We start from the raw sequence: 11,738 nt of genomic DNA, 5'->3' as shown, positions 1-11,738 counted from the left end.
TGTAACAGTTTTCAAGGTACCATTACAAAAATACATGTGACAGAATAAACACAAACAAATGAGTCAAAGGAAACCGAACTAAAATTTCTTTTGTTGCAATAAACATAAATCGTTTAAAGTCTTTTACATGTGGATGTTAAACTGAGCAGTATTTTCAATTCAGTCTAATGCAGAGTATACATGCTACAAACAGCAAGCTGTGAGAACAAGTATGAACAAGTCATTATTCCATAATGGATAATAAACCAGCACCATGTTTTTCATTGCTTTAGTATGTTTCTTTGTACATCACCTGTACAAATTCACAAAACTAATGGCACTTAATTCATTGGTGAGATCAATCAGGATTACTTTCCACAAACGCTTCAAACAGTTTCAATAGAAGGTTTGTCTTGAAAAATGAGAGGAATGCTGAATTGTCAATCTCCTTCGTCATCAGAGCTGGAAGGATAATCTGCTAAACAAAGAACAGGCTTTTTATTCTTTATCTCAGCATTGCCTTCTCTTTCCTTTACATCACCTGAGAAACAATAAAAATAAGCTCACATGCTCGTTATAAAGATTTTTTTAAAAAAAAAAATTTAAAATTTTTGCAGGACTTGAAAAAGAACAAAGGTTTACTTTTAACTTTACTTTTAGGTACCTAAGTTCATGAAGATTCATAAAGGAATTTTTATTTTTTTTTGGCCAGATTAATTTTCCTGATTCTTAACAGTAAAATCGATGTTTAAGAAAATTACAGAAAGGAAATTAGTAGGATATCTTAAAAATGTCACCAGGTGAAAAGTTAATTATACTTTTTATTTTAGAGATTTTTTTGTGTGAATGGTGCAATTTGTCATTTTTTCGTAAAGGCTTATTTTTAAAAAATTAAAAAGGTTAATAGATTCACAAGTATTTGTGTAAAGACAGTAAAGACAGGTACTCCACATACTAAAAGCCTTTTCATCCTTTTTCTTTTTATTATCACCTTGATCATCAGGTTGTTGTTTCAATTTATTTGGATCAGTTGGTTCATTGTCCTTTGAAATCTTCCTGTACCATAAATAATATTACAGTTAATATTCATAATAATTAATTTCTTCGGTTTCAAGACTAATCTTAAGACATAGTCAGCACACTTTAAGCGCCTATTAGAGCCAATAATTTTATATATAGACTCGCTGTAATTCATTCCCGTATTTGATAATTTCCAAAGAGAAAATTCACTCCACTTAGCAAAAGATAAAAAATAACACGTGGTAGCAAAATAGCAGCTAACAACATTGCAAAGTAATTGTTAACTAAAATTTTATTTTAATTAAAAAACAAAGCAAATTTTTTTTACACTGAAATAGAAAGCTATATCGTACAGTTCATGAAACAGATATTAGAGACCCCTTCAACTGTGGTAATAAAACATATATCACCTTTTCCTGACAACCAATGAAGAAAGAAGTGAAGCTTGACTTTTCCCTTTAGCAACAAAATCTGCCGAAATTTTTTGTTTCTTTGTATTTGTTGACAGGTTCTTTCCTTCATTTGCAACACTTTCACGTGCAGTATAACAACAAAAACAGTTAAAGATATAAATTTTTAAAAAAGTTCTCAGTGTTTAGGGTTCAAAAATCAGGGATAAGATTTCGTGAAAAATGCATATCATAAAATAGTTCTCAGGCGAACGGTATGCTAATTTTTTTTGCAACACAGGTCATAATTGACAAGCCTACATGATTACATGACTTCTACTGAGAACTACATGTGAAGCATCTTAATTTTACGACTATAAAATTATAACTGTTTTATCTTGTACTAAGGATGCTGTGCAATAGCAAACAATTTAACCTTTTTTTACTATTGTATATCACAAACAATGCATTTAGTTAATACTTATTGGAGGAAAGAGGCATTATAAAGTGGAGATTAAAAGTCCTCTGAATGAATTTAAAAAACTATAGCTCTTTTTGGTTTTGTAAATTTATATTTCAAACGTTATGCAGATGAAATCCAGTTTGAACCAAATAAATATTTTACCTTAAGTTTTTTTTTTGAAATTAAGAAGTAAAAATAGAGCAAACAGTATTCCTGATCAATAAATTACACTCTAAGAATTAAAAAGATACTCTGAATTCCTGTAATTCTTCAGATTCGTTATCGAATCGTTTTGCGTCAAGTTCGGCTTGTTTTTTGGCAACTGTACTTAAGAATGATGCATCTTCTTCATTTAGACCTTTGTAAATCATATTTTCTAAAAAATATCCACAGATATACACACACTAAACATATAGTTGTGAGACAAGAACATAAGTCTTAAACCTTGTTGGAGTACCACATGAGCTACAATTTAGGACACTTTATTTTCCACTTTCTTTGTCACAGCAAAGAAAGTTTTACTTCCAAACCATTGACAAAAGAATAAAATTTCAAACTGGTCTGAAAAAAGTTGTGGTACAACAAAGAGGGTAACAAAGAAAATAACAAACAATTATTTTCCCTCAGAAAACGGCTTTTATACATTACTGAACTAAGCACATACTAAATTTGAGTTGGTCTTCAAATTCCTCTTGTTTTTTATCCTTTTGTTCCTTTAACCGCTCATACAAAGGACGAAAATCTTGAGGTTCTTCATTTGCTACAAAAAAATCTGGTGTTCATACAAATAACAATTTTAAAATTTGTTTGCTTGAACAGTGGGATCACAAAACAAATTCTACAAAAGAAAATGAATATGGAAGAAGCCTAAAATTGACTTGATTAGTAGAAACAACAAAGTGTGAAATTAAAAGTTTAATATGCACAAACAAATAAGTGACACCAATAAATGGCATCATTAATGATGCAAGGGTTATTTTAAAGCACAAGAAATCAAATTAATCAAAGTTTCAACACAAATGTTTGTGTAGATATCAAAACATGATATTTAATTTTTTACAAGCAACTTTAAATGCTTGTGGTCCTACTAAAGTGGGATTTCCAATGTTGATATACGCCCTCACCATTATGGGAATCAGTTGATCTGCTTGGCAATGTCTTAATTTGATTGTTACAGGAATTATTTTATTGTTGTGAACTAGAAATTATCTACTAAAAACAATTTACAAAGTTTCTTCAATTATATATTTTAATTCTTTTATTGTAAAAAACATTATATATTTGTTATTAAAAATAGTATGACATATGTGTAGGTGTGAGAAATGTTGTGTTCATACATACAGAATTAACAACTTTCTATGTAGAAACTTACGTAGTTCACGACCAGCAGCTCGTGCTTTTTCCCATTCTTCTGCTCTTTTCTTTTTTGTCTCCTCTACCTCAGCTTCAGTTACAAACCTATTCATTTTCACTGAAATCAAACCGACATTAGAATAAAAAATGCTTCATAACTAATAGCCTGTAATTTACAAGTAAATTTCCCTCAAAACACCTATCAATTACAGAGAAACAACAAGACCCAATAAACTTCATATAAATACAGACTGGCAGCTTTGTTGTAGAGTCTTGGGTTAAAAACCCAGGCCGAGCTAGAGATTATAAGTGTGAATCTACTTTTTCTGCTTAGCACTCAGCCTAAGAATAGGATTTATATCTTAGGCGGTTGTCTAGTTGAGCTATTACTGTGCTTGCACGACTTTCGTAGCCTAAATGGGAGCTTTAAATATGCTAGGACCTCTGCAGGACCCTAGTTGATAACAATAGGAACTGAAGAGGCTATCCTGGGTAAAAAAATTCAATAATAATAATAATCATATGATGTAGCAAGATAATGATTGTTTTGGTAAGGGTTTGACGTTAATATCAAGTTAGTTTTAATTTTGACTATGTTTGAAATTTTGTCTTAAAAGAAAATCAACTTAAATAATTACAACTTAAATAATTGAAATTGACAGTAATATCCCATATATTTGTACTGGAAGTACTGGAATCAGGACAGCTAACATTGTGGATCGCATATCAAGCGCGTCACGTACAATTCATAATGTTGTCGCTATAGTAAAATTTTTTTAGCATTGTGAAAGTCGCGTTCCATCATTGGGTCGACTTTCACGATGCATCATGACTTTCGCGATCCATATCGTGATCGTCATGATACATCTTTAACCTTATTCCTTCCAGGGGTTTTTCAAACATACTATGACCGGGGGAGCGGAATCCGCCCCGCTCCCCCCGGACCAAAAAGGGTTAAACAATATAAAAATCACCTAATTAATGTCATGAGAGAATAACGCAATTAAATATGAATAATTGTTCTTTGTTTGTTTTTAGATCAAAAATATTTTCGTTGTCATAAAATTTTTTCTTGTTTAGACTCTAATTTATTTAGGTGTTCTTTGGGCCCACCCGACCCTAACTTTCACAATAAAAAAGGTAATAAAAATATCAACAAACAATCATTTTCCTATCCCATCTCGTAAAAAAAAGATTATGTATGTCGTAACACCCTTCTTCGTTATAATTAATATATGTTTTAAAATTACGCTGCTTGCTAAAATCCTAAATTTCTTGATATCCATTAGGAAAAATAGTTAATATCATTAAATCTTTTTCAATGATATTAGAAAAATAATTAAAACAATGTAAAATACGCATGTCGTAACACCCTCCTCCGGTATGAATAAAAATAATTTTAATGTTACGAAACAACTTTAAATATTGTCAAGTAAACTATTTCCGTGAAACGTTTTTACACTTAAATTTTAATTTTCTTATAAGACTGCGCAAAAAACATTAAAGGGAACCCGAGGTATAAAATGATGTTGGACTTATATTATAGAGCTTAAAAAGTTAGCTAACAAGTCTTTTTAAATTTTTTAAAAAGCTCTTTTTGTTCTAAGATATTCACATTTAAAGAATTTCAGATTTAATTATGCTGGATGAATTATGATGTCATATTTCAGTAATAGCAAATTTGGACATTTCCTTTCATCGGTAAATTTAGACCGGTAAGGGGTGTGCATTCAAACTTTATCAATGCATAGATATTATAAAGGATAATTGATTAACATAATTTTCTTGCCAAAATGACATTCGCTTGCTCGTCCCATGCCTCTTAATTTTTTGCTGACGAACTCATAACTAACTTGGGATCTGTATGTCGGTTTGCAATCAAATTTTGTGAGTAAACATATAGGGCTTATAGCTACAAGCTTTTAATAAGCAAAAAAAACAAGTGCATGAAATTTTTTTAACAACAATAGCTTTATGCACGATTTCTTTTGCGTAATGTTTTGTTGAATAAAACAGCGTAAAATGAAATGTTAGGAATTATATTTTTTAAAAGGTCATTAGTTAGCTAAGCACCTAAATATACACCAGATATATATGCACTTTCAGATATATTTACTGCTTGGCCATTCAGCCTGAAGTTTAAATTCTTTGTAATAATTGGTGGCTTTTTTAAACACACACACAATTCAAGTGTCAAAGTAATATTTTGTTTTCCCAAATATACACTAAACTAGACAGCGAAGCTAAAAATTTCAGGCTAGACTATGAACTAGCTGGCCACGTCAGAATACTTTCAACTTCACCAACCATATTATGATTCACATTCAAAATACTTTCTGAAAACTAGCTATTACTACACCATGCACCATGCACCCATTCCACCATTATTAGCGCCATTATGATTTTAAAGCAGAAATGCTGGCGATCAGCACTTTTTTAAATGTTGTTTTTAGAAGATGGCCTCAATCTGGCGCAACGGGAGTGGAACTTTTTTAAAACCAAGATGGGTCAACAAGCTCAAGTGTGCTTTCTCTTGTTCATATCGCCTAGGCGGACTATCCTGTGACCGTGCGGAATATGTCGTGACGGTCAAAAAAAGGAGCAGGTAATGGTAATCTCCACATGACCAACAAAAAAGCGTCAAATCAAAAAACAGCATCAAAAAGCGAAACAGACATTTGCTTAAGAAAACATTTCATTATAGTTAAAAATGAAAATGAAAGGAAAAATTTGGGTATGGAAATATACGGAGACCAATTAAAAAACGGTGAATTTATAATGTTGCTACGACATATTCAGTTTCACGATTTCAAATACTTCTTTCGTTATTTCCGTATTCATCCGCACGTCTAAAGTGCTTTAGTGTATAAAGTCCTCATATAACTAAAAAACAAAAATGAAGAAACCTATTGTCCACAGGAAAGTAGGGAATTACGTTGCGATGTCTTGTGACTGATGTTTTACAAGCTACTAGCGCCATAAAATGAGCCCAGCAACCGTCAATAACATTATCAATGAAACATGTAGTGTAATTTGGAACCTTTTACCTCAAAAGGAATGTATTAAACCACAGTTAACAGTAAGGGAATAGAAGAAGACGCACTTAAGTTTGAACTAAGTTAAAATTTTCCAAATTTTACTTGACGTAGAAAGCACCGCATTGTTTCTAATATTTTTTTTCAAATTACAAAAAGACTTTTAGTATCGTTTTATTAGTACAAATTAAATAAGCCGCTCAACTTAAAGAGGCTGTAACCGTACGTGTTTGTTGGTGATGATACTTTGGGCGTAAAAACCTACACGATAAAGCCCTTCCCCTTTCTAAAATTTACCACTTGATTGCTTTCATTGCGGAGTAAATGGTTGTTAATACCAAAGCACGAGTTTAGCAAATATATCCATCTCTATATTTATAATAGCCGTGTTCTGCCTCTGCACAAGAAGAAAATCGTGCTGCGAAAACACGAAATGCGACATATAAAATGGCTGTGGATAACATGACTGCATCTTTATCTAGGCCTTACTTACGGTAAGAGTATTCATTTCTTCATGTTGACAGGCGAATGAGGATGCACGAAATATCGATGCGCAAAATATGTACCGGGGCTAACTCTGGTAGGTTTTTCCACACATTATCGACTAGTTTCTATAATAATAATACCGATTTTCTGTATCTGTGCGGTTATGATATTATGCTACAATATATAAAGGGAGGGAAAATTCGCCTTATTTTTTAACCACTTTAGTGTTACAAACACTTTTATACATGTAGGTCCTGTGTTAAGGCACTTGCTAAACATGTCTGCGCTGTGGATTGAACCATGGAACACGTGATGACAAAGCAAACTCCATAACCACCAAGTCATGATAAACTAAACCGGTGCATGGGTACTACCGATTAGTATCCTTAATAATAGCCGTATTCTGTCTGTTTGTCCCAAAGAAAAAAAACGTTGTGCTTCAGACACACGAAATAGCGTGTAATTTTAAAGAAAAACCGTCGATTTGCCTAAATAATAATAATACGTGGCTTTTAGGCCGTAGGAAACTTATATAGCTGTGAGTACGCAACTAAGTTTCTTGAACTTTTTCAAAATTTATAAAAAATAAATTTGCTTATCTGGCTGGCTCTTTTACCTGGACGGTTTGTCACATTGGTGTTTTTAAAATTTCCTAATAACAAACTTACAAAAAAATAGCCATATAAATTATAGGGTATACTCAATAACACTTTAAGTAGCTTTATTAGGAAATAAAAAATGATGGACTGACCTAGATTTGCTTTTGCAAATTTGGTCAAGTATTTTTACATTGATATTTCATAGCACCCTGTTGACGATGTGCAAATTATCAAGAAAGTTCGGCCATTTTGTCGAAATATATAGTGGTCTACGTTGGTCTACTTTGGTCTTTCTTGGTCTACTTTGGTCTACGTCTAGAAAATACGGGTAAAAGCTGTTGTGATAAAATACTTCCGTAACAATAACGCACTTAATGTCAAAAATTTAAATTTGTAAATTTTGGGAAAATAGTTTCTAGTTTTAGGACTAATTTCATCACTATCCAGTTATCTGAGCATTTTTTTCTACCTTTATGCCAACCATTAACCTTATATTTTAAACCTTTTGAGGGAAACTGGATAACAAAATCCGTTATGAGCTCTTGGAGCGTTACAGATCAGTAGGAAGCAAAATCGTTTCGAACTAAACAACGGCCTAAAGTATCAATCCTATTCTCATACTAAACGCTAAGCAGTAAGGATAGATTCACACTTTTATAGCTTCTGGCATGACTTGGCCGTTGTTTAAACCCAAGACCTCCCGAAGCAAACACTCTACCACTAGGCTACCAGTTGGCTGCTTACCAGTTATTGGAAAGCAATCTTTGAAAATTGTATTGACATTATCACTTTTTTCTAATAGGAATAATGTTGCAAGGAAATATTATAGCTCAACAAGTCCCTTTTTTAACTATTAATAATGACTCTCAAGATATAAACTTTCACAGAAGAGCGAAAATTCCTGTCCTTAAAGCTTCTCTTCTTTATTATACAGCAAAAAATACGCAAATGAAAGCTAGGGAAGTTCGCAAGAGTGCGAAGAATAGACTTGGGTGACTTATGTTGCAATCCCAAGAAGTTTGCGTAGAATCTTCAGTTGCAGCCCCAGTTGTTTGGGTTTGCGTTTATTATGCTACCAAAGTTGTAAGATCGATAAAATTGTTCCCTGCGTTCTACAAATCACGTTTTTAACAATGGTTAAATCCAAAGTGTCAGAGAAAAATCCGGTTTGCGCTACACTACTTTGACATGGCTTTTCGTCACGTGATTGGAGTTTCTTGCTAGCTGGGATTAGCTAAAAACACAATCGTTGCACAGCTCTCTGCCAACTTATCTATAACCTTTGAAATTAAAATTGCATTAAACGTAAGAAAAGAAATGGTACAACTTCATCCCCAGACCTCGATTTAAAAACGTGCATAAGCCAGGTCAAGACGACAGACGATAGTTTGTTTAGGATGTGTTTGAATAATTATTTGCATATTTGATCTGAATAAACTGTTTGAAACAATATGCAAGTGTTATTAGGCAAACAATAATATCTTATTTGTACAAATGTTTAGTCATTTTAGAAAAGAAAACATCTCGAACTTTAAATGTGCGAAATCTGCAATTTGTAAACAAATAAATATCACACGTAAAGTTTTGTTTACTAACAACTTCAGTTTCAGCTTTCCTCTGCTTGCTAGGTTAGGGTTTTCTCTAGTAGATTAGGGAGTAAGGTGTTTAAAGATTTCCCTGAAACTCAAGATAGAGTAATTCTTAAAAATTTTCAATCGCGCACAACTTTCAGCCATATAACTCCATAAGAATTACATGCAGCTAAAATAAAAGCTTTTATAGATATTACAATAAATTCGGCCATTTGTTTTAATTTATTCGTTTAATTATTCACTCATTCAATAAGAATAAAAGCAGAAATTTTGTTTGGTCTAGTTTTATTTATTTATTTCTTCTTTAAAATATTTTTTAAGAACAAAATTTCTTTATTATGAACCAGGAACCTAACAAGCCGTTGCCACATAAAATGTGGATCAATTTTTTCTTTTCCTCCAGAACTTTACATTAAGATTTCACATTAAGATTTCTCTTTAGTATGCGACTATCGATTAAGTACTAAAAAAGAAAGAAAGAAGCGTTCAAGGCATTCATTTGGGTTCAAAAGGCATTTCAGTTTTTTAGACACAAATTACCATTCATTTGCGTTGACTATGTCTCTTCTTCGTAGAGGTAAACAGTCCGAAATGCATGTATAGGCTTCTCAAAACAAGCACGAAGAAGTTGTGGATTATTGCCTCCGTCAAAATGTTCCACCATCATGTCTTTCAACATAGCATCCAGGCCTTGAAACGCGTACGAATTTCGTTCTGACTTTACAGTCAGCTTACCCATAATGCAGCATGATCTAAACAGATTGTAGGTAAATCAGGATGAAAACCTTAAAAATATATACCAAATACTGAAAATAAAGAAACAAAACATGAGGAAAATATACGAGGGGAATATTCATACATTGCCGAAATATTCGAGTGCAAACATAAAATTTCGCGTCAACATAAATCAACAATAACAACTTCAATCTTACTAGAAACAGCGTTAACTAAATAGGGATGACAAAAAGCATCTCCCTCGTATTCGGATTGGTAAACTTTTCCCGAGTGCTTGCTTGTGTAAACTCACCCTAAGTGCTTGTATTTAGGATTACAGATTATTCAGCATTAACTCTCACACACGCGCGCGATGTTTAGTATTGAACTAAAAAAGGGAGGGAGCATATGTTTTGATGATTTCATTTCTGAATTGCATTTCCTGTAGCTAGCTTTTTATTTACCGTCATGAAGTATGTCATTACCTCCCAACTGATTTTTGTGGCAAGTTTTATAACTGTTTTGGTTAACGAAGTTGAAAGTGCCACAAACACATCAGGTAAGTTAAACTGTTTAAACAAATAAAATATGTTGATATAACAGAAAATATTTCTTATATTGTTATGTAACATGCTCTTCAAGAGACATCTTTACCCGATAAGTGTATTTCAACAAGTGATTTCTTACCAATATCGACTTTTGGGACTCTTTTTGCTAAACTAATTTCAGCGAACAATGCAGCTCAAACAAGCAGAAAAACCTAATTCACTCGTTTGTAGAATTTAAGGCCATCGTCAAGATACAAAATGTAAATTTTATCTACATGAGTTAACTATAGAGGAAAAGCGTCAGGTTAGTGGTAGCAGCCCATGTGGCAAAAAAAAAAAAAATGTAATTTTTGAAATCCTCACATGAAATTTGATAAAATGTGATATCTTCAGATTCATACAGCAAACAAACAAACTTTAAACAGTTTTTTTAATTTTATACTAATTCACCTCTGCCTGAAACCAAAGCATATTAGTACAAATCGAAAATTAAGAAGATCTTCATAACATTAACACCACCAAACACATTCTCACACGTCAGATAAAGTTAAAAATTTTTACACCCACCAATTCAATGATGATGAATATGATCTTAAAGTCAAAACATCAAAAAATCTCAAATTTTAAGAAACATGCAATTCCAGAAACGAGTATCCTAATGCCGTAGTAGACAACAATCACTCATCCAAGCAATATATTTTGTTGAGTGCAACGCAATGTGGAACTACTGATTAAAAAATAAGAAAATTAAGACCACCGAAAAATTAAGGGGGCTACAAAAGGAAATTTCCCTTAACCCAAAAAAGGAAATAAATCCTTGCAAACATTAATTTAAATTCTAAATATCTTTCGCACAATTTGATCAATAACAGGATTAGTCTTCCATTTTTTAAATAAGTAACCAAATTTCGACAACAGATAAGGGCTCAAGGCATTATTGGTCAAAAAACGTTTGGGCGACAAGACTACCGAAGTTTTTACTAAAATATACAATGCGACAAAAAAAATTTACTTGGCCCGCGCTTCTTGTTTGGATATATATTGTTAAATCAACAAACAGTTATCGAATTAAGTTTGGCTTATAATTATCTATTTTCAACTTTATGTGATTATTTTGTGTGAATCTTTTTACTTTTTATACTAAAATATTATTTTTTTCGGCCGTTTTGTTATTTTGCAAGCATAAAATGTTTTCGAAATTCATCTATAGCAGCAATTTTGTTAGTAGGACTTGTTTACTGTTTATGTTCGGCAAACTAAAACCAAACTGTCGAACTGAAAACTTTAGAAGTCTTTCGAGATTCTATTTTAATGGCTGGCTCTTCCTCCCCTCTCTACTGTGACTTTGTTACTTTACCGCCGGAGATACGTATAGCATTGCTCTAAATTGTTAGATTGCCCCACAAGCCATTAAATGCGGTGACAACACTACACCTAAAGTGTGTTGGAGGACCCGAACATAAAACCTTATGATTACACGCCGAATAGCTATCTCACGAACTAACATTAAGTTGATTCTAATTAGTACAGTTGTAAATCTTTATAGGGTAGAGTTAAGAG

The 11,738-nt window shown here is 32.5% G+C and overlaps 1 protein-coding gene across 1 annotated transcript; it reads right to left on the bottom strand.

Annotated features, from left to right (window-relative positions):
- Positions 1–70: 70 nt before the first annotated feature.
- LOC130638291 (PSME3-interacting protein-like) lies at positions 71–3,458 on the bottom strand. Its single transcript, XM_057446993.1, has 6 exons — positions 3,224–3,458; positions 2,516–2,611; positions 2,103–2,227; positions 1,410–1,543; positions 935–1,035; positions 71–520 (listed from the first exon to the last, which is right to left on the bottom strand). Exons 1-6 carry the CDS (start codon positions 3,315–3,317, stop codon positions 420–422), a joined length of 651 nt encoding a protein of 216 aa, XP_057302976.1. The 5' UTR covers positions 3,318–3,458; the 3' UTR covers positions 71–419.
- Between the last annotated feature and the right edge of the window lie 8,280 nt (positions 3,459–11,738).

The sequence above is a fragment of the Hydractinia symbiolongicarpus genome, chromosome 1 (assembly GCF_029227915.1).
Source record: "Hydractinia symbiolongicarpus strain clone_291-10 chromosome 1, HSymV2.1, whole genome shotgun sequence".
Lineage (NCBI taxonomy): Eukaryota > Metazoa > Cnidaria > Hydrozoa > Anthoathecata > Hydractiniidae > Hydractinia > Hydractinia symbiolongicarpus.
Note: the sequence above shows the minus strand (reverse complement) of the source record. Positions and strands in the feature narration are given on the sequence as shown.

Coding starts and splice junctions, on each gene's coding strand:
- LOC130638291 (XM_057446993.1), bottom strand. CDS start 3,317: ATGAATAGGTTTGTAACTGAAGCTGAGGTAGAGGAGACAAAAAAGAAA. Junction 2,612..3,223: donor AGCTGCTGGTCGTGAACTAC/GTAAGTTTCTAC, acceptor ATTTTTTTGTAG/CAAATGAAGAACCTCAAGAT. Junction 1,036..1,409: donor TCATTGGTTGTCAGGAAAAG/GTGATATATGTT, acceptor TTTATGGTACAG/GAAGATTTCAAAGGACAATG.